Source organism: Tachysurus fulvidraco, chromosome 9 (assembly GCF_022655615.1).
Source record: "Tachysurus fulvidraco isolate hzauxx_2018 chromosome 9, HZAU_PFXX_2.0, whole genome shotgun sequence".
NCBI lineage: Eukaryota > Metazoa > Chordata > Actinopteri > Siluriformes > Bagridae > Tachysurus > Tachysurus fulvidraco.
In genome coordinates, this window is record NC_062526.1 from 784,612 (window position 1) to 809,082 (window position 24,471).

At 40.2% G+C, this 24,471-nt stretch overlaps 3 protein-coding genes and 2 non-coding genes across 13 annotated transcripts in view; 4 read left to right on the forward strand and 1 right to left on the reverse strand.

Annotated features, from left to right (window-relative positions):
* Nucleotides 1-437: 437 nt before the first annotated feature.
* On the forward strand, nt 438-4,156 carry LOC125145550 (dynein axonemal heavy chain 10-like). Its single transcript, XM_047818842.1, has 4 exons — nt 438-817; nt 1,369-1,648; nt 1,909-2,138; nt 3,713-4,156. The coding sequence occupies exons 1-3, from the start codon at nt 803-805 to the stop codon at nt 2,052-2,054; spliced, it is 441 nt and encodes a 146-aa protein (XP_047674798.1). The 5' UTR covers nt 438-802; the 3' UTR covers nt 2,055-2,138; nt 3,713-4,156.
* LOC113657623 lies at nt 731-837 on the forward strand. Its single transcript, XR_003444199.1, has one exon. It is a non-coding gene; the product is annotated as a U6 spliceosomal RNA (small nuclear RNA).
* LOC113657612 lies at nt 2,554-2,660 on the forward strand. The gene has a single exon (XR_003444196.1). It is a non-coding gene; the product is annotated as a U6 spliceosomal RNA (small nuclear RNA).
* A 1,085-nt stretch (nt 4,157-5,241) lies between the features above and the next one.
* Nucleotides 5,242-14,962, forward strand: atad1a (ATPase family AAA domain containing 1a). Of its 3 annotated transcripts, none has more exons than XM_047819055.1 (11): nt 5,242-5,559; nt 5,984-6,183; nt 7,883-7,981; nt 8,118-8,238; nt 9,268-9,468; nt 9,616-9,722; nt 9,887-9,976; nt 10,416-10,466; nt 10,660-10,832; nt 14,317-14,453; nt 14,577-14,962. In XM_047819055.1, exons 2-10 carry the CDS (start codon nt 6,013-6,015, stop codon nt 14,432-14,434), a joined length of 1,131 nt encoding a protein of 376 aa, XP_047675011.1. In that variant the 5' UTR covers nt 5,242-5,559; nt 5,984-6,012; the 3' UTR covers nt 14,435-14,453; nt 14,577-14,962. The 3 variants fall into 3 exon arrangements, with proteins under 3 accessions (XP_047675011.1, XP_027024495.2, XP_027024503.2); XM_027168694.2 differs by having other exon boundaries at nt 5,242-5,524; XM_027168702.2 differs by lacking the exon at nt 10,416-10,466 and having other exon boundaries at nt 5,242-5,524.
* A 6,628-nt stretch (nt 14,963-21,590) lies between these two features.
* Nucleotides 21,591-24,471, reverse strand: part of osbp2b (oxysterol binding protein 2b) — a 56,124-nt gene continuing 53,243 nt past the window's right edge. For all 7 annotated transcript variants that reach the window (XM_027169275.2, XM_027169256.2, XM_027169266.2 and 4 more), the window contains one exon: nt 21,591-22,050. In XM_027169275.2, the coding sequence (XP_027025076.2) occupies nt 21,908-22,050 (143 nt within the window). In that variant the 3' untranslated portion in view covers nt 21,591-21,907. The remainder of the gene's footprint in view (nt 22,051-24,471) is intronic.

Below are 24,471 nucleotides of genomic sequence, written 5' to 3' on the forward strand. Positions count from 1 at the left end.
AGAGAGAGAGAGAGAGAGAGAGAGAGAGAGAGAGAGAGAGAGAGTGTGCGTGTGTGTGTTAGAGAGAGAGAGAGAGAGAGACAGAGAGAGAGAGACAGAGAGACAGGGAGAGAGAGAGAGAGAGAGAGAGAGAGAGAGAGAGAGAGTGTTTGAGAGAGAGAGAGCGAATGTGTGTGTGTGAGAAGATACCGCTAACAGTAGCCCCGCCCCCGGGCCCCGCCCACAAGCGGTTCTTAAGTCTAGACCAGCAACGTTTTGGTGCTACTTAGGAACCACTTTTCCTGGTTCAGAGCCGGTGCTTTGGGTATCGAAAAAGAAAGAACTGGTTCTAAATTAGGCTCCGAACCTGCACTCAAACTGCCTCGGTGGCGAACATAGTGTATATATATATATATATGTGGGTGGAGAAGAGAGAGCTCGAGAAGAAAGGATGTCACACACTGAGAACCAATCAGAACACCAGGAACTGCGCTAATTTGCATATTCCCAGCATGCACCTGTGCAGTGAGCTACGATATGAAATAAAGTTTAAATATGAAAGTGTTTAACGGTTATTTTATATATAATAATATTGAGTTTAGGGAGTTATTGTATGTGTAAGCTGCATGATGTGAGTGTGTATTCCGCTGTGGCTCTCCTGAAGGACCCTGGTGTGTTTTGGCACTAACCATGAACAGGACACGTTGTACACAAGCTCAGTATTTATAGCGCTCTGTCAGGTGACTTGTCTGTGCTTGCTACGGCAGCACATATACTAAAATTGGAACGATACAGAGAAGATTAGCATGGCCCCTGCGCAAGGATGACACGCAAAATCGTGAAGCGTTACCATATTTTTATCTTCATTACCACTGACACAACAAACTGGTGTTAAACACTAATATTGTACATGGAGTCTATATTTAATATTTAGTGTGTGTTTGCAATTTAACTTTTATATTGTGATGGAAAATACAAGTCAACTTTATCACCCTTACTATAAAAATAGAGCTTTACCCAAATATATATATATATAGTCTTGTCCTGCAGTGTTTACACCAGGTTACACAGCTACACTTTATGTATCTAGGACTAACTGACTGTCTTTAGCTCTGTGTTTGTTGTATGTTATTGTACTGTAACAGCTATATATGGTTTTATATATATAATAAAAGATAATAAAAGCTTCTTGACTATAAAATTGTTCGTTATTTTTTGTTCTAGTTTAAATTAATTCTAATTTCTAATAGATATATAAAGAAATACTTTTTAAAAACTTTAATACAATTTTTTGTCTAAGCGACAGTCGCTGTATTGTCTTGTAATGATGGTTTATGGCCACTAGATGGCATGTGAAACAATCTACTGCTTTTCTATTTCTATTTGCAGATCTCCTCCTTTAACGATCCAGATTTCCTGAAGCAGTTAGAGATGGCAATCAAATATGGCTTTCCTTTCCTCTTTCAAGACGTGGATGAGTACATCGACCCCGTCATCGACAACGTTTTGGAGAAAAACGTGAAAGGAGCCGAGGGACGGCAGGTCATTGTACTGGGAGACAAGGAGGTCGACTATGACCCCAACTTTAAACTGTACCTCAACACCAAACTGTCAAATCCCAAATACTCCCCTGCGGTGTTTGGCAAAGCCATGGTCATCAACTACACCAGTGAGGAAAACAAAGACTGTGTTGAAGCTCCACCTACACGTGCTTAAGCCTCGCATCACTTCCGAATAGTGATTAAGTCTGTAGTAATGATAAAGGTCTGAATATTACTGTGTGTAATTCCAGTATTAAATGCTCACTACACACACTCCAGTCATGTCTGTCCTGAACACAGCCCAATGAGCTTGTCAATCATCTAATCAGTTATTGCACTCTTTTTTCTGAACCGTGTTCTGACATTGTTAGTGTTTGTGTGTGATCAGTTACGTTAAAAGGTCTGGAGGACCAACTGCTGAGCGTCATTGTGGGCTTTGAGCGGAAAGAACTCGAGGAACAGAGGGAGCGTCTGATCCTGGAGACGAGCGAGAACAAGCGTCTCCTCAAAGACCTGGAGGATTCCCTGCTCTGAGAGCTTGCTACGTCCACAGGCAACATGCTGGACAACGTGGAGCTCGTCCACACCCTCGAGGAAACCAAGACCAAAGCCACTGAGGTACAACGTAATCAAATACATGAACCCTTAAAGTAAAAATTAATACTTAATAGCAAGTGACAAAATAAAATAAAATTACTTTTTTTGTACTTACATGCATGGCATGGAAATATCATTTAAAAGCAGCAAGTGACATCTGAACTAAGATTTTCTAATTTATATGCAAATTAGGATTGAGCTAGTAAAGCAACAGATCTAAACAGTCTGCTCAAATGATTTCTCTGACCGATCAGATAGGGAATCGAAACATAGTCCAGCGTTTCTTCGGTTTCACTCTCTAACCCCACATAGTGAGAGTATATTTATCTCAGGACTGTGAGTCTCCTGAAGGAACTCTGTGTTTTGGCACTCACCACGGACAAGAAACGTTGTGAGGTACCACGGCCTTTATAGGGGCCTTTCGGGTGGCTTGTCTGTGCTTGCTACGGCAGCACATATACTAAAATTGGAACGATACAGAGAAGATTAGCATGGCCCCTGCGCAAGGATGACACGCAAAATCGTGAAGCGTTACCATATTTTTCGTTGTTCATTGACCATGACCCTGACAGAACAAACTTAAGCCTAAAAGTCCAAGCCTAAAATGCCCAAGGCCAAGTACCTTCTGACTCCACCCCTTAGTCAAGGAGAAAAACCAGAGGCCACTGGGTCCATCAGGACTATGTTTCAAGGACATACATCACATTGTTGGCATGAGATCAAGCCATTGCTGAATGCTCAGGATGACACCAGTGTAGCTTTTATAGCTGATGATCTTCACCAGGGGAGGTGAATGAGTGAGTGAGAGATTTCTGATCTTCAGAAACTGTAGGAATCTTTCACCACCAGCTCACACAACTCAGGTCACAGCTCCACAAACTACACCACACAATACAGACAATTATCTGCTCAGGGTTGAAACTACAGCTGGATACAAAACACTGAGATTTTGTATAAAAAGCCGAAACATGCTATTAAAGTTCTGATGAATATTCATGAGCTTTGTGAATATTAATAATTGATTAATTTTCTCTGGAGAAAATCTGTAAGTTAAACAGAAAGATTACATTTACACACACACACACACACACACACGCTTGCGATGTCTGAATTATACATTTTTGGAAACTAAGTGAATTAAAATGGTTTATTTGTTGGTTCCCTGCTGCCAATTCAGATGAGCTCAGAGTGCAGTTTAATAAAAGCTATAAAATCTCTTTCAGCTAAAAGACTGGATTCATTTACATAATGTAAACTGTTCAGAATCAGATTGTACAACGTTGAACTTTTATTGGAGTCTAAATCCACTGAACATTAAACAGAGTGTTGGAGCCAGAGGCAGATTAAGGGCTTGTGGATTATTACTAAAGAACACAGATGTGATTAACGTTCAGTTTCACGTATAAACGAGCTTCATAACCAGACGTAACAGAGCCCAGTGTTACTGCTGTGATCCTTACATTCAATCACTGTGGACATTAATGATCAGGAGCAGAAACCAGTGGGTTAAACCTTTATTCTCATTTATTCAAACTATTATTATTCATTTCAGTGTTTTAATTAACTATTTATTTTCTTTGCTTCTTTTCCTAAAGGAACATTTCAGCCCCCGGAAGTAACATGAACACCATCAGACATCTCAGCTTTACTCAACATATTGGACATAAAGTGGAAAATTGTGCACATTTTAGTCTTCACCAAACAATCGCTTTGTAAAAATAGAAACTAAGTGAACCTTTTTAACACTCGCATGATTTCCAGCTGAAAATTCAATTTCCCCAGAGCTTTAGACTAAAATATTTTCTGTAGCCATCAGCAGAACACAGAGGCAGTCAGGGTACTGTGAAAGAAACACTCAGTGTATCACACACACACACACACACACACACACACACACACACACACACACACACACACACACACACACACACACACACACACACACACACTTGCTCTGATACCTCATCGTTTCTATAGCAACAGCAACAGCTCACACTCCACTGATAAACAAATTTTACAACAATAAAAGTGTGTGTATATGTGTGTGTTTATGTGTGTGTGTGTGTGTGTGTGTGTGTGTGTGTGTGTGTGTGTGTGTGTATCAATTCAAATGAAATAAAATTTTATTTGTCACATACACATACATACAGGGTACGATATGCAGTGAATATGCGACTGTCCGGTATAAGAATAAGAAATATAAAAAAAAAAAAAGCATAAAAAATAAATAAATAAAATAATAACCCCGTGTGTGTGTGTGTGTGTGTGTGTGTGTGTGTGTGTGTGTGTGTGTGTGTGTGTGTGTGTGTGTGTGTGTGTGTGTGTATGTGTATGTGTGTGTGAGAACTGACGAGAACTGAACTGCTGCACTTTGTGTTTGTGTGTGTGTATATATATATGTGTGTGTGTGTGTGTGTGTGTGTGTGTGTGTGTGTGTGTGTGTGTGTGTGTGTGTGTGTGTTCATTTTTAATCACTCATGTATTTTATTGTTGTTTTTTTGGTACAAAAAAACGTGGCCACATTATTCCAGGAGTTCAGGCTGGATGTAAACACGTCCCAAGGCGACACGTGTGTTTGGATATTTGACACGATATTTCTGCACAATATTCAGACTGTGGCAGCTCTCAGGGTTCTGAACAAACAGCCTTCTAATTAACGTTCTCCCTCTAAACACTTAAAATAAGAGGCCAATTTTTATGCCTATTATTTACTTTAATTAAAAGACCAAATTTACAAGCAGATCAAAATGTATGAGATGAAACATGAACAAACTTTTTATTTAACGACTGAGACTGAAAGTTTTTATGTTTCTACAAATTTCTGTGATATCTAACCAAAGACAGTTGTGTTCTTAATGGTGATGAGATTGTGTGTAGTTTGTGTTTAATGTGGTGCAGCATGACTGCCCTCTTGTGGCCATCTCTAGAAACTACATCAACGTTATTAGAGAGAATTGGATGGTGTTTTCAATTCCCATCAAGATTTTTATGTTTTCTGACACTAAACATTTATTGTTTGATATATTTGGGTTTGTTATGGATATCGAACTAATACTTAATTTAAGCATATATTTAAATAAATCGTTTGTTATGTATTATAACCTAGGAACCACTGATGGTAAGCGTTCTTTCTCTACGGAGCGCTGATTCTGTTACACAACAGGCGGAAGTTGCTGTTGGACGTTTTGAAATCGTAAATTTTTATTTTTCAGAGTGTTTTCTGTTTGCTTCAGTATTTACAGGAATATTAGTAGGACACATTTGCGTTTTTATTAACAATATTGTCGCTAACAGACCGCTAAACTATGGACATACCGAGCTATTAATCGCTAACCAGTCGGTGGTCTTTTTTATCCACCTGTTCTCCGGTGTAAAAAGGCGTGTTGGCGGATTGTGCCGGAAAAGAGGTGGGAAATAAAGTGTGCGGCGAGCCGGAAATATAGTGATTATTATTATTATTATTATTATTATTATTATTATTATTATTATTATTATTGTTATAATAATAATAATTATTGTCGTTATTATAGTTATTATTATTATTATTATTATTGTTGTTGTTATAATAATAATAATTATTGTCGTTATTATAGTTATTATTATTATTATTATTATTATTATTGTTGTTATTATTGTTATTATCATTATAGAGAAAATATAAATGACAGAATTCTGTTTGGCGTCTCTGTTTTTGCATTTTAAATAACGGTATATGATGTAAACATGGTGTCAGATGCTTTATTTATGTGTTTATTTCTGTTGATCAACTCCTGATTTGTTCTACACTGTGATTGGTCAGCGTTGTAGATCATTATAATATCCATGGTAACTAAGTTTTATTGTGAATTTTATTTCCTTCCTTACAGTTAGATCTGATGTTGTGGGCAGAGCCGAGATGTTGATTGACATCTCCCATCATGCCCTGCTGCGCCCCCTGAGCCGTAATGAGGTGGTGGGCATGTTACTGAGACTCACCATCTTTGGTGCAGCTACATACTATGGCATCAGATGGGTGGTGGAGGCTCTGGACCCGACACAGAGACAGAAGTCAGACGCTAAGAAGAGGGTAACGCTGAACCTGTGCACACTCAGCACTCTGGGGGGTTAGTGGAGGTTGGGTGGGGGTTAAATACACTGTACAGTACACTGGACAATAGAGTACACTGTACAGTACACTGGACAATAGAGTACACTGTACTGGACAATAGAGTACACTGTACAGTACATTGGACAATAGAGTACACTGTACAGTACACTGGACAATAGAGTACACTGTACAGTACATTGGACAATAGAGTACACTGGACAATAGAGTACACTGTACAGTACATTGGACAATAGAGTACACTGTACTGGACAATAGAGTACACTGTACAGTACACTGGACAATAGAGTACACTGTACAATACACTGGACAATAGAGTACACTGGACAATAGAGTACACTGTACAGTACACTGGACAATAGAGTACACTGTACAATACACTGGACAATAGAGTACACTGTACAGTACACTGGACAATAGAGTACACTGTACAGTACACTGGACAATAGAGTACACTGTACAGTACACTGGACAATAGAGTACACTGTACAATACACTGGACAATAGAGTACACTGGACAATAGAGTACACTGTACAGTACATTGGACAATAGAGTACACTGGACAATAGAGTACACTGGACAATAGAGAACACTGGACAATAGAGTACACTGTACAGTACACTGGACAATAGAGTACACTGGACAGTACACTGGACAATAGAGTACACTGGACAATAGAGTACACTGTACAGTACACTGGACAATAGAGTACACTGGACAATAGAGTACACTGGACAGTACACTGGACAATAGAGTACACTGGACAATAGAGTACACTGGACAATAGAGTACACTGGACAGTACACTGGACAATAGAGTACACTGTACAGTACACTGGACAATAGAGTACACTGGACAATAGAGTACACTGGACAATAGAGTACACTGGACAGTACACTGGACAATAGAGTACACTGGACAATAGAGTACACTGGACAGTACACTGGACAATAGAGTACACTGTACAGTACACTGGACAATAGAGTACACTGTACAGTACATTGGACAATAGAGTACACTGTACAGTACACTGGACAATAGAGTACACTGTATAGTACACTGGACAATAGAGTACACTGTACAGTACACTGGACAATAGAGTACACTGGACAATAGAGTACACTGTACAGTACACTGGACAATAGAGTACACTGTATAGTACACTGGACAATAGAGTACACTGTATAGTACACTGGACAATAGAGTACACTGGACAATAGAGTACACTGGACAATAGAGTACACTGTATAGTACACTGGACAATAGAGTACACTGGACAATAGAGTACACTGTACAGTACACTGGACAATAGAGTACACTGTACAGTACACTGGACAATAGAGTACACTGTACAGTACACTGGACAATAGAGTACACTGTACAGTACACTGGACAATAGAGTACACTGTACAGTACACTGGACAATAGAGTACACTGTATAGTACACTGGACAATAGAGTACACTGGACAATAGAGTACACTGTACAGTACACTGGACAATACCAGGGTTCTGAGGTCCAAAGGGGTTTTGAGGTTCTACAAAGATTTGGTGGGTTTGATGAGGGAGGATTAACTTTTTTACCCATCATTCTCTCTCTCTCTCTCTCTCTCTCTCTCTCTCTCTCTCTCTCTCTCTCTCTCTCTCTCTCTCTCTCTCAGGCTGACCAGATGATGAGAAGGATCGGGGTTGAGGGACTGAGTCTGACTGAGTATGAGATGAACATCGCTTCTCATCTGGTGGACCCTCGCAGTATGAAGGTAAAATCCAGATGAACTTTCACATCTCTTCATCGTACCTTCATCTCATCGTGTTTTGTGATGATCTCCAGTCCAAACTTCTGTGTCTCCATCTTTATGTGTGTAATGTGTGTTTGTGTGACTTATTTTTATGAAGGTGACGTGGACAGACGTTGCAGGTCTTGATGACATCATCACTCAGCTGCAGGACTCCGTCATCCTGCCTATACAGAAACGTCATCTGTTCCGAGGATCCAAACTTTTACAACCACCCAGAGGTAAAACACATCACACCACACACAACACACACACACAGAGACACACACACAACACAACGCACACAACACACACACACAGACACACACACAACACAACGCACACAACACACACACACAGAGACACACACACAACACAACGCACACAACACACACACACAGAGACACACACACAACACAACACACACAACACACACACACAGAGACACACACACAACACAACGCACACAACACACACACACACAGAGACACACACACAACACAACGCACCCCACACACACACACACACAAAAAAACACAAAAACAAAAACAAAAAAAAAAAAAAAAAAAAAAAAAAAAAAAAAAAAAAAAAACAAAAAAAAACAAAAAAAAAAAAAAAAATAAAAAAAAAAAAAAAAAAAAAAAAAAAAAAAATAAAATACAAAAAAAAAAAAAAAGAGAGTAATAAAAAAAAAAAAAAAAAAAAATAAAAAAAAAAACAAAAAAAAAAAAAAAAAAAAAAAAAACAAAAACAACAACAAAAAAACATGAAAAAGAAAAAAAAAAAAACACAACAAGAAAACAAAACACACCCCACACACACCACAAAAACACACCACACAAACACACAAAACAAACACACCACACACACACAAAACACACACACAAAACACAACACACCACACACACACACACACACACCACACAAACACACCACACAAACACACCACACAAACACACCACACAAACACACCACACACACACAAAACACAACACACCACACACACACACCACACAACACACACACACAATACACCACACACACACAATACACAACACACACACACACACAAAACACACACACACAACACACCACGCACACACACCACACACACAACACACCACACACACACACACCACACACAGTGGAGACCTGGATGGAGATGTCTGTATTTGATGGAGATTCATGGTGTTTAGTCAGTATGAGCGAGCCAATGAGATGATGATGATGATGATGATGATGATGAAGCGCACACACACTCTTCTCCTCAGGTGTGTTGTTATACGGTCCTCCTGGCTGTGGGAAAACTTTAATAGCGAAGGCAGCTGCCAAAACCTCAGGCTGTCAGTTCATCAACCTCCAGGTCTCCACTTTGACTGACAAGTGGTACGGCGAATCGGAAAAGCTCACTGCTGCTGTCTTCTCATTGGCTGTTAAACTGCAACCCTGCATCATCTTCATCGATGAGATAGGTGAGAGACTCGTCAGGTCAGAATGTTGTCTGAGACATTAAAGTGGGACTTTCTGGTGGTTATTGTCTGGATCTCTGTGTTTTAGGAGGTTGTTTTCATTTGTCTTTGGTGTTGAAACGAACTGTGAGGTGTTTTAATTTGTGTTAGACTCGTTTCTGAGGTGTCGCTCCAGTTTGGATCACGAGGCCACGGCAATAATGAAAGCTCAGTTTATGAGCCTGTGGGATGGACTGGAGACTGGCCCTGACACTCAGGTTATAACACACACACAAACAAACACACACACACACACACACACGTTTGTATAGTTTATACTTTTTAGATGCTAATCAGTTGCACACGTTTTCTGTGGACTATAAATGTGTGTATGTTTGGGTGTCTGTCTGTGTGTGCGTCCGTGTGTGTGTGTGTGTTGCAGGTAATGGTGATGGGGGCCACTAACAGGCCGCAGGACGTGGACATTGCAATCCGACGCAGAATGCCAACAGCCTTCTACGTGAGACTTCCTGTGAGGGCGTTTTTATTCATTTATAAACCAAACACACACAAACAGTTCAGTTTACAGGAACCTCTTACATTACATCACATTAATAAATAAATATATCACTAGATAGATGGGGAGAGAGACAGGAAAGGAAGATGGATTGCTGTAATGAACTGAAATTATTAGTAAATAAATGATCAGATCTCAGCTTTGGACAAGACAAAGTGTCCTGCTGTGTTTGTCCTCATGCCTCAAACCCAGGTGAACATTCTGCCTTTCTCAGATGGTCTGTATGTTCATGCTGTTGGTTAAAGGGATGGAACAGAACACAGTGGTGCAGGTCTGAATATCACACTCAGACCATGAGATCTGACCCAGGCCGTGTATTCTGACCGCTGCAAAGTGAATTGTTGGGCGAATCTCTCGTATCAGAGCGAATGAATGCTACTTTATTTGTTTACAGAATAAAGCTCAGAGGAAGGAGATCCTTCACCTCATACTGTCTGGAGAAAACGTAATTATTCTGACTTGACTTTATACTTTAGATCTTGCTGATAGGATGAAAGGAAAAGAAGAAGAAGAAATATTCTGTTCACATTAAAAGTTTAAATGTTAAAATCTTGTGACTGTACAAATATATGGTTATATGTAGCAGTGTGCGAACATGAATGGTGTATAAAGTAGAGTTATTTTTGTGTGTGTTGTAGCTGAGTACGGCGGTGAATCTGATGGAGATCGCCGAGCAGACGGAGGGATTTTCAGGCAGTGATCTGAGGGAGGTGTGTCGCGATGCTGCTCTGTACAGAGTCAGAGATTTTATACGCAAACAGCAGATGAAACAAATCACACAGCAGCTACGACTCCATCAAGATGAAGATGAGTACGGCTCACACCTTCCTCTGTGTGTGTGTGTGTGTGTGTGTGTGTGAGAGTGTGTGTGAGAGTGTGTGTGAGAGTGTGTGTGAGAGTGTGTGTGAGAGTGTGTGTGAGAGTGTGTGTGAGAGTGTGTGTGAGAGTGTGTGTGAGAGTGTGTGTGAGAGTGTGTGTGAGAGTGTGTGTGTGAGAGTGTGTGTGTGAGAGTGTGTGTGTGTGTGAGTGTGTGTGTGAGTGTGTGTGTGAGTGTGTGTGTGAGTGTGTGTGTGAGTGTGTGAGTGTGTGTGTGAGTGTGTGAGTGAGTGTGTGAGTGAGTGTGTGAGTGAGTGTGTGTATGAGAGTGTGTATGAGTGTGTGTATGAGTGTGTATGTGCGTGTGAGTGTGAGAGTGCGTGTGAGTGTGCGTGTGAGAGTGCGTGTAAATGTGCGTGTGAGAGTGCGTGTGAGAGTGTCTGTGTGAGTGTGTGTGTGAGTGTGTGTGTGAGTGTGTGTGTGAGTGAGTGTGTGAGTGAGTGTGTGAGTGAGTGTGTGTGTGAGTGTGCGTGTGAGTGTGCGTGTGAGTGTGCGTGTGAGTGTGCGTGTGAGTGTGCGTGTGAGAGTGCGTGTGAGAGTGCGTGTGAGAGTGCGTGTGAGAGTGCGTGTGAGAGTGCGTGTGAGAGTGCGTGTGTGAGAGTGCGTGTGAGAGTGCGTGTGTGAGAGTGTGTGTGAGAGTGTGTGAGAGTGTGTGTGAGAGTGTGTGTGTGTGTGTGTGTGTGTGTGTGTGTGTGTGTGTGTGTGTTTGTACAGTTGTGTCGCAAAAACTAGCTCCGTAAAAAGAGATTATTAGACCAGGAACTCGGAACGCTGGGAGACAGACAGACAGACAGACAGACAGACAGACAGACAGACAGACAGACAGACAGACAGACAGACAGACAGACAGACAGACAGACAGACAGACAGACAGACAGACAGACAGACAGACAGACAGACAGACAGACAGACAGACAGACAGACAGACAGACAGACAGACAGACAGACAGACAGAGAAAACTGTTAGGTGTGACTGTAACCAGGTGATGGACAATGTACACTATGTGTAAAGTACAGACAGGAGCTCCATCATCACTAGCTATGACATCATAACTAAAAGTCTAGACCCAGAAGGTGACACAGACATGAGGACTTCCTGGGATGTAAAGCGTCTCACCGCTCCACAGTCTGTAGACCTGAGTGACTTGTGATGGTGGTAAGGAGACAACATCCAGACGTCCCAGTTCACCAAACACTCTGTAACCATGAACCCTTCAGATCTGCTCCTTTACCTGAGAAAAGCTACTCATAAACATCTAAACTAAACAGATGTGTTTTTATCCTGGACTTAAACACTGACACTGTGTCTGAGTCCTGAACACTAACTTAAGTCTGTTCTATAACTGTGGGGCTCTGTGAGAAAAAGTTCTGCCCCCTGCTGGAGACTTTAGTACTTGAGGTACCAACAAATATCCTGCACCTTTAGATCGATGTAGGTGTGATGGATCATAAAACACTAAAGATCTCTCAGTACTGTGGTGTGAGACATTAAGTGCTTTATAGGTCAGTAATAGTGTTTTATAATCAGTGTGAAACTTGCATCATGTAATGACATCATATTTTTTATCTTAGTAATATTTCTGAGATAATGAGCTTCAGATGAGAGACCGGTATCAATAATCACACCGAGGTCTTTTACTGCTGCACATGATGTAATAGAAAGACCATCCAGAGTTACTCTGTAATCAGAAAACTTACTTCTGACTGTCTGTGGTCCTGGTACAAGATCTTCTGTGTGTCTGTGGTCCTGGTACAAGATCTTCTGTGTGTCAGAGTTAAACAGGAGGACGTTAGTAAGTGTCCACTGTCTGATGTCCTTCACACAATCTTCAACCTTATTAATCTGGTGTCTCACATCTGACTGCTGTAACATACAGCTGTGTCTCATCAGTGTAACAGTGGAAGCCAATACCATGTTTATGATTAATTGCACCAAGGGGTAGTATATATAGGGAGCAATGGGCCTAAAACAGAACCTTGTGGAACACCGAACATTACCTTAGTTTGTTTAGAGCGGTCACTATTTAGATCTACGAACTGATATCAGTCTGTCAGATAAGACCTGAGCCAGGAGAGAGCTGTCGCTTTAACACCAACAACATGTTCCTGAGTATCAAGTAAAATAACATGGTCAATGGTATCAAAAGCTGCACTAAGATCCAGTAACACCAGTAAAGAGACACAACCCTGATCTGAGACCAGTAACAGGTTAGTAACTGGTACCATCTGTTTAAAGGAACACATGGGTAAGAGATCCAGGATGCAGGCTGATCAGTGAAAATGAGTCCGTTTCGTAAAGAGGATTAAAACGAGATATAAATACCGCTCAAAAACAGAAATATTCTCTACAGAATTATCTATCAGTGTTTGGTATGAAATTAATGGTCTGAGTTTTCTGCCTGATGTTATCGATTCTTCCGCTGAGATAATTCATGAAGTCGTTACTGCTACAAATAGATGGTGTGCGCTTTTCCACGGTGTTTTTATTCCTAGTTAATTTTGCTACAGCATAAAATAAAAATTTAGGATTATTTTTTATCTTCAATGAGGCTGGAGAAATTACACCGATCTATCAGCACCAAGAGAATTTTGTAGCTATGAAGGCTTTTCTTCCATTGCCATTGCTAATCGCCATAATAATCGCCATAATAATCGCCATAATAATCGCCATGCTAATCGCCATAATAATCGAAATACTGATCATTTAGTCTGTTCAATTTATAGTTTACTGAATGTGTGTGTTTGTGTAGGACAGCAGACATTGTGTGTGTGTAGGACAGTGGACTCTGTGTGTGTTTGTGTAGGACAGCAGACATTGTGTGTGTGTAGGACAGTGGACTCTGTGTGTGTTTGTGTAGGACAGTGGACTCTGTGTGTGTTTGTGTAGGACAGTGGACTCTGTGTGTGTTTGTGTAGGACAGTGGACTCTGTGTGTGTGTTTGTGTAGGACAGCGGACATTGTGTGTGTGTGTGATGTGTGTGTGTAGGACAGCGGACATTGTGTTTGTGTAGGACAGTGGACTCTGTGTGTTTGTGTAGGACAGTGGACTCTGTGTGTGTGTTTGTGTAGGACAGCGGACAGTGTGTGTGTGTGTGTGTGTGTGTGTAGGACAGCGTACATTGTGTGTGTGTGTGTGTGTGTGTGTGTGTAGGACAGCGGACATTGTGTTTGTGTAGGACAGTGGACTATGTGTGTGTGTTTGTGTAGGACAGTGGACTATGTGTGTGTGTTTGTGTAGGACAGCGGACATTGTGTGTGTTTGTGTAGGACAGCGGACATTGTGTGTGTGTGTGTGTGTGTGTGTGTAGGACAATATGCTGTATGTGTGTGAATGTGTGTGTGAGGCAAAGAGATTTGTGTTATATGCAGTGTTTTCCCTTATCTTACACTTACCCTTTGTGTGTGTGTGTGTGTGTAGGACAGAGGACAGTCTGTGTCTGAGGCCAATCACGCAGCTTGACCTGCTGTTCGGACTGGATAAGATGAACGAGTCGAAACAGGCCACAGCTCCCACCGGTGATGTGTTTGTGGACTAGAACACATCAGGGCAGTTCTGTGAGTCTCCCAGGATTATAAACCATATATATTAGTGCTAGTGTTCACATTGTGTTACTCCCAGTGTTCTTAGAAAGGTTCTGTTTTTTTATTATTTAATTTTTATTTCTTCTTTAATAATAGGTGTAAGTTGATGCCGTTGGCTTGTGCATGTAGCCAGAAGGTTGTGAGTTCATGTTCCAACACTGAAGGAGAGCCACCTGTTAATATTATAAAACTGTTATTAACTCTGTATTTATAAATCTATACAGATAACATTAATACAATAGGAGATTCCTATGAGTTTATTCTCATAGCCAATCACAAGGCTGTTCCACACTAAGAGAATCCATACTACAGTAAATAGATGTACATCAGTGTGTGTGTGTGTGTATATAAAACTGTATATATGTGCTGTAAAAGATTCTGTTTGTGTTAGAAATGTTAAATACTGTGCTGTGAAAATGTTTTAAATATTTTAATGTTTCTTCCAAATGTATGGATTAATAAACAGATATAATAAAAACCCACAAGTTTGTTTTGTAATAATTTATTCATTACATAAATTATAAGGTTCAACACTCACAATCACACACTGCATAAAATCAATGCATAAAATAAGTCATTAAAGTCAAACCCTGAAAGCAAATGTGTTCTATGACATATAATCACACACACACTAATCACACACACTGTAATCACACACACTATAATCACACACACTGTAATCACACACACTGTAATCACACACACTAATCACACACACTATAATCACACTGTAATCACACACACTATAATCACACACATTAATCACACACACTATAATCACATACTGTAATCACACACACACTATAATCACACAAACTGTAATCTCACACACTATCACACACACTAATCACACACACTGTAATCACACACAAACTGTAATCACACACACTGTAATCACACACACTGTAATCACACACAAACTGTAATCACACACACTGTAATCACACACACTAATCACACACACTATAATCACACACTGTAATCACACACACACTATAATCACACACATTAATCACACACACTAATCACACACTGTACTCACACACACTATAATCACATACTGTAATCACACACACACACTATAATCACACAAACTGTAATCTCACACACTATCACACACACTAATCACACACACTATAATCACACACACTGTAATCACACACAAACTGTAATCTCACACACTATCACACACACTAATCACACACACTATAATCACACACACTGTAATCACACACACTGTAATCACACACACACTGTAATCACACACAAACTATAATCACACACTATAATCACACACAAACTATAATCACACACTATAATCACACACACACTATAATCTCACACACTGTAATCACACACACTGTAATCACACACTATAATCACACACAAACTATAATCACACACACTAAAATCACACACACTATAATCACACACACACTGTAATCACACACACTGTAATCACACACTATAACCACACACAAACTATAATCACACACTATAATCACACACACACTATAATCTCACACACTGTAATCACACACACTGTAATCACACACTTTAATCACACACAAACTATAATCACACACACTAAAATCACACACACTATAATCTCACACACTGTAATCACACACTATAATCACACACACTAAAATCTCACACACACACTATAATCACACACACACTATAATCACACACACATAATCATACACACTGTAATCACACACACGCTGTAATCACACACTGCAATCACACACTATAATCACACACAAACTGTAATCACACACTATAATCACACACAAACTATAATCACACACACTAAAATCACACACACACACTATAATCTCACACACTGTAATCACACACACTGTAATCACACACTGTAATCACACACAAACTATAATCACACACTAAAATCACACACACTATAATCACACACACACACTATAATCTCACACACTGTAATCACACACACTGTAATCACACACACTGTAATCACACACTATAATCACACACACTAAAATCTCACACACACACTATAATCACACACACTATAATCACACACACATAATCACACACACTGTAATCACACACACTGTGATCACACACTGTAATCACACACTGCAATCACACACTATAATCACACACAAACTGTAATCACACACACTATAATCAGACACACTGTAATCACACACTGTAATCAATCACACACACTATAATCACACACTGTAATCACACACACACTATAATCACACACACTGTAATATCACACACTGTAATCACACACTGTAATCACACACACACTGTAATCACATACTGTAATAACACACAAACTGTAATCACACACAAACTGTAATCACACACATTATAATCACACACACTAATCACACACACTGTTATCACACACACTGTAATCACACACAAACTGTAATCACACACATTATAATCACACACTAATCACACACTGTTATCACACACACTGTAATCACACACACTAATCACACACACTGTAATCAATTCAATTTAATTTGGCTCCTGCGATGGGTAGGGGGGTGCGATGGGTAGGGGGGTGTCATATCCCTGTGCGTTGAGCCGACCAGATGAACTAGTTGTTTCCAGCACTGACGGTCTTGTGCCAGCTGCTCTGCATCCTCTATAGCAATTCCTTGTTGTTGAAGGTTGCCCACAAGGACGTCAAGCCATCGGGTGCGGGGTTTACCTCGTGGTCGTCTCCAGCCTGCAGCCCTCGGATCAAACTGGAGAATAGCTCTCGTCGGATGGTCAGAAGGGAGACGGAGGACATGGCCAAGCCAGCGGGTGCGACGTTGTGCGGCCAGGGAGGATGCTCTGGGCTGGCATGTGCGGGCTCTAAGCATTTGATTGGAAACCCGCTGGGGCCACCTGATGTTCTCAATGGTTCTGAGAGCCCTGCTATCAAAGCCACTGTAATCACACACACTATAATCAGACACACTGTAATCACACACTGTAATCACACACACTATAATCAGACACACTGTAATCACACACTGTAATCACACACTGTAATCACACACACTGTAATCACACACTGTAATCACACACACTATAATCACACACTGTAATCACACACAAACTGTAATCACACACACACACTGTAATCACACACATACTGTAATCACACATACTCTAATCACACACACTGTAATCACACACACTAATCACACACACTAATCACACACAAACTGTAATCACACACATTATAATCACACACACTAATCACACACACTAATCACACACACTGTAATCACACACTATAATCACACACACTAAAATCACACACACTATAATCTCACACACTGTAATCACACACACTGTAATCACACACTGTAATCACACACACACTGTAATCACACACACTAATTACACACACTGTAATCACACACACTAATCACACACACTAATCACACACACTGTAATCACACACACTAATCACACACTATAATCACACACACTGTTATCACTAGGGTTGCCACCCGTCCCGTGAAATACGGAATCGTCCCGTGTTTACAGACAAAATGACGCGTCCTGTATCAAATCAATATAGGACGCGATTTGTCCCATATGTTACATAGGTCACATTATACACCATCCCATGCACACCACCCCACCTGCATTGTGTGGAGACGCGTCCTATTCTGCCCCTGAGTAGGTAATACCCGTTGCCATCGTTGGTTTGATTGGTTTGTTTTAGGGTTACGGGCCAATCAGAGTCAGAGGAGGGCGGGACGCCGCCTCGCCGGGTCCTTTGACAGAGTCAGAGTGAGTTCTAAAGTTATTAAAGTTATGGATCTGTTAATGTAATAAAAAATTATTAAAATATGGTTCACATCTCACAAGTTCCTCCAAAAGCTTATTTTTTGTGTTCACAGTCACACTTTGTTGGTGTATATTTATTATTGTCATAGCTGTGAAATCGATATGACCACTTAAGTTGTGATACTATGGACCTCATCGCATCAGCTGACGATAAACTCACATGACAACAAGCTGTGAAGTTCTTCAGTCTCTGGACCACAATCAGAGTAACGTGACTGTTTTGTATTGTCACATCACTCACTCTTTGCTGTAGAAATGATATTCATGGATATTATTATATAAAACATTTTTTTATATTTATATAGGTTTCTATATAAAAAGGTAGGAAGGTAGATGAAGCTTTCTTTGAGGAAACACACGACTCCTGCTGACCTGCTCAGCTATGAATCTTCTCACATGAGGACGACTCCTTCATTGACAGACGATTGGTCCAGAAACCTCTGTTCTTCACCTGTTGGTTCACCAGAAAATCATACATAAATTAAAACACACATGTAGTGTGTCAAGAGGAAATGAAAGCAAAATGAAGGAACTGATGTGCTTCGTTAGATACATGAGAAACGTTCCAACCTGTAACTTTAAAAGCTTTGAACCGCAGACGTGAAATCAACACGGATCAAAGCCGAGTTCAGACACGATGAAGAGCAGCAGTGAGAAGAAGAAAACTCAGCTCACACTTTACCATTCCAGACTTTTACTTAATAAATGTGCGTGGGTGAGATGGTGTGATTGTGTGTATGTGTGATTTTGTGTGTGTGTGTGTTATGCCTAGTGGTTAAGGTGTTGGACTACCAATCGGAAGGTTGTGAGTTCGATTCCCACGTCCACCAAGCTGCCACTGCTGGGCCCCTGAGCAAGGACCTTACCCCTCAATTGCTCAGTTGTATAAAAAAAATGTAAGTCGCTCTGGATAAGGGCGTAAATAAATTAACTGTAAATGTGTGTGTGTGTGTGTGTGTGTGTTTGATTCAGAAGCTAGCACCTCAACTAGCATTCTCAGCTAACTAGTTAACTGTTAGACAAATAAAAATTCCAAAAAAATAACGAATCCTCTCTGGAACATTTTCAACAGACAAACCGCAGTCACCTCGTGTTTAAATTTTATTCCGATAAAATAGAATCTTTAGATTAACGTCGAAGTCAGAAGAATGACCAGAGGCACAAATGGACAGAACACCGCAGACTGTGTGAGCAAATCTCTTTTAATACAAAATATTAAAATTTCAAATTACACCACAGAAGCGTGTCAAAAATTAAAACTTTTAGCTTAGCTACAGTAGATCATCTCTGGTTATAAGACACATTTACAGTAAGTATTTCTGTTAGAATCGCTTCGTTACTCCTCGGCTCTTCTTTATAGGCGTTATAATCGTTTTATTATTCAGATTCTTTTCTATCATGTTTTCTTCTTTGTTATCATAAAAATAAACACACCAGAGTCTGGACAGGTGAAGCAGCAGCCGCTCTCCAGAGTCTACGTTCTCAGCAGCGGACCGCTATGAAATCGCGAGAGAACAAACACGACACCTCGGATCGGACCGGACCGGATCGAGACGTCCGGGTTTAACACCACGGAGACTCGATACTGAGAAGGTGAGGAAGACGAAACACGTCGTCGACAGAAACACTGTTTATGGCTGTTGGATTATTATTAATTACTAAAGCTAAAAAGATTTCCCTTGAGACTAACAGTAGCTGATCATCCAGCTGTTTAAAGGAACAGTTTGGAGGGAAAAAATCCTCTCGACGATCAGTTAATATTCTGCTCTCTGAAGTTTTCTCCTTTTTCATTGGCTTATAATAATAATAATAACAACAATAATATTATTATTGTTGTTATTATTATTATTATTACTATTATTATTATTAATAATAGTAATAATAATAGTAATAATAATAGTAATAATAATAATAACAATAATAACAACAACAATAATAATAGTAATATTAATAATAATAATAATCAATGTCCATCCTGCAGGAGAACATGAGCTCCTGAGATCATGAGCAGGATTGAGAAACTTTATGAACTACTGAAAGGTGAATGAAGCGTTAGACTGTAATGTTAATTGTACAGTGTCTCATGTTTTAAAGTGTCTCGATGTCTCATGTTCCTGATTGGCTGGTGATGACGTCATGCGTTAATCACTTTACACTCCACCTGTTAGGACGTAATGTGTGTCGAAATTCTTTCTATTTTGTCTCATCGATGAAACGAATCATTCAAACACTCGTTTACATATTTGCAATTAAAATGAGGTTAAATTTGACGTATATTAAGATTTGAGTAGAATAGATTATGATTTTTTAGGTGATTGACGTTTCAGCCTAGCGTCAGGTTTACAGATGGTCAGGTTTACAGATGGTCAGGTTTACAGATCCTCAGGTTTACAGATCGTTAGGTTTACAGATCGGCAGGTTTACAGATGGGCAGGTTTACAGATCGGCAGGTTTACAGATCGTCACCCAAACTGTTCCTTTAAACACAAACTGGCTCAGGTTTAAATATGAACGATACGAGACCTGCAGTGTGTCACCGAGCAACACAGACGCTCTCGACACTTCAGGACACTTTTTTTTTTTTTAAATCTTTAATATCTTCGTTGTTGAGGATTAACACTCACATATCCCTGCTATAATCAGAAGCTCCGCCCACTGTCCTGTGGGATATGCAAATTAGGCTGTAATGATATGTGAATATTAATGAGAGTTCACATTAGAAAGCCTAAATGACACTAAATGGAGTGATCCCTTTCTTCTTCGTTTGGATGGAGAGGTGAGATGTGGGCTACATCCTCGTTAGGTGTAGGGCTTTAGGGAATTGCGAGTGCGGGGCGGGGCGGGGCGGGGCGGGGCGGGGCAGTGGTGTTTGTTTTCTGAAGAAAGAGCACCTGATTTTGTTTGGAAGAATTAAGGGGTTAAATTTTATGTCAAAAATCCCCTTCTTCTCTTTTACACACACACACACACACACACACACACACACACATACACACACACATACATACACACACACACACGCATACACACACACATACACACACATACACACACACATACACACACACACACCCACGCATACACACACACACACACACACACATATATACACATACACACACACACGCATACACACACACACACACACACACACACATACACACACACACTCATACACAAGCATACACACACTCAAACACACGCATACACACATACACACACATACACACACACTCATACACACACAAATACACACACATACACACACACTCATGCACACACACACGCGTACACACACACAAACACACAGTCTCATATACACACACACACACACTCATACACACATACACACACATACACACACACACACACGCATACATACACTTTTCATTTGAATACTAGAGAGAGATTACATCTCTCTCTCTCTCTCTCTCTCTCTCTCTCTCTCTCTCTCTCTCTCTCTCTCTCACACACACACACACATCTCAGTTCTCTCTGTGACAGATGGGATCCGTGTCCCAGATCCTCTGTGAGTCTGTTAGAGAACGTTCTGTCCTCATTCTCGTCTCCAATCAGAAAATATCTGGACACATTCTCCAGTCCTGTCTGTCTTTGGCCTCCCAGTAACCGCCTTTATACACAAAGTTCGTTTCCCCAGTCAGCGGATCTGTCCTCTGATGGAACCAGAGAGGCTTGTAGCCCTCGTATTCCTGACCTGTAACACACACACACACACACACACACACACATACACACACACACACACACACACACACACACACACACACACACACACACACACACACACACAGTTCATAGGAATGTCAAACAGCTTATTTATTCTTATCAGTATCACAGACACAAACAGTTCCAGGACTAAAGGTCAGATGGAACACACTAAGGGTTCTTCAGTTCCTCCCTCTGTAGAACCATTCATTTTCACTGCACCTCAGAGTTTATGTAGTTTACTGACTGACATTTCAGTGTTTATGTAGTTTACTGACTGACATTTCAGTGTTTATGTAGTTTACTGACTGACATTTAAGTGTTTATGTAGTTTACTGACTGACATTTCAGTGTTTATGTAGTTTACTGACTGACATTTTAGTGTTTATGTAGTTTACTGACTGACATTTCAGTGTTTATGTAGTTTACTGACTGACATTTCAGTGTTTATGTAGTTTACCGACTGACATTTAAGTGTTTATGTAGTTTACTGACTGACATTTCGGTGTTTATGTAGTTTACTGACTGACATTTCAGTGTTTATGTAGTTTACTGACTGACATTTCGGTGTTTATGTAGTTTACTGACTGACATTTCGGTGTTTATGTAGTTTACTGACTGACATTTCAGTGTTTATGTAGTTTACTGACTGACATTTCGGTGTTTATGTAGTTTACTGACTGACATTTCAGTGTTTATGTAGTTTACTGACTGACATTTCGGTGTTTATGTAGTTTACTGACTGACATTTCAGTGTTTATGTAGTTTACTGACTGACATTTCGGTGTTTATGTAGTTTACTGACTGACATTTCAGTGTTTATGTAGTTTACTGACTGACATTTAAGTGTTTATGTAGTTTACTGACTGACATTTCGGTGTTTATGTAGTTTACTGACTGACATTTCAGTGTTTATGTAGTTTACTGACTGACATTTCGGTGTTTATGTAGTTTACTGACTGACATTTCGGTGTTTATGTAGTTTACTGACTGACATTTCAGTGTTTATGTAGTTTACTGACTGACATTTCAGTGTTTATGTAGTTTACTGACTGACATTTAAGTGTTTATGTAGTTTACTGACTGACATTTCGGTGTTTATGTAGTTTACTGACTGACATTTCAGTGTTTATGTAGTTTACTGACTGACATTTCGGTGTTTATGTAGTTTACTGACTGACATTTCGGTGTTTATGTAGTTTACTGACTGACATTTCAGTGTTTATGTAGTTTACTGACTGACATTTCAGTGTTTATGTAGTTTACTGACTGACATTTCAGTGTTTATGTTGTTTACTGACTGACATTTTGGTTTTTAAACCCATGGAATATTAAAACAATAAATCTCTCTTTTAAAAAAAGGCCAGCAGTGAAAATGTGGCTCTAAAGACTTTCTGTAGAAAACTGAGATCGTCTCATTCAGTAAGGTTCCTTATAGAACCCCTTTACAGGCTGGAATCATTAAGCATCTACAGCATATGACATTATCATGAACAGAAGTGTGTGTGTGTGTGTGTGTGTGTGTGTGTGTGTGTGTGTGTGTGTGTGTGTGTGTGTAGATGTGTACAATGTGGTTCTAGGTGTGTTTGTGCTAAATGTGTTCTAGATAATTGTCGGTTCTAGCAGGTTTAGATGTCTGCGCTGTATTTAAGTGACACTGTTGGGTTCTAGACGTGTGCACAGTAGTGAATGATGTATTTTAAGTTCTACACGTGTTGTGTTGGATTCTAGTACACACTGCTCCAGGTGTGTGTTGTGTTGGGTTCTAGTACACACTGCTCCAGGTGTGTGTTGTGTTGGGTTCTAGTACACACTGCTCCAGGTGTGTGTTGTGTTGGGTTCTAGTACACACTGCTCCAGGTGTGTGTTGTGTTGGGTTCTAGTACACACTGCTCCAGGTGTGTGTTGTGTTGGGTTCTAGTACACACTGCTCCAGGTGTGTGTTGTGTTGGGTTCTAGTACGCACTGCGTTGAGCTGGGATCAGGGTTGTTTGTAGTGGAACATGTTTAGATCCTAACACATCTTCCTGTTGTGTATTTTAGGTTCTAGATGGGACGTGTTGTGATGAGTTGCTGATGGTAATGTCTTGGGTTCTAGATAACATGCAAGGCTGCAGATCTGCGTCATGTATGTTTGTGATATTGGTTCTAGACATGTGTTCTGTGCCAAGTTCTAGATGAGCACGCTGAATTGTGTGTGCTTGGTTCCATGATTAGTCAGCAGAAGGACAATGCTGGTGTAAGAACTTCCTGAGACATGATTAGAACCAATAGCGGCCTCACACACACACACACACACACACACACACACACACACACACACACACACACACACACACAAAGAATCGTAAGTAGTGGACTGTGACACATGGTGAGATCTCCATTACAGATCATTGCTGGATCTGCAACT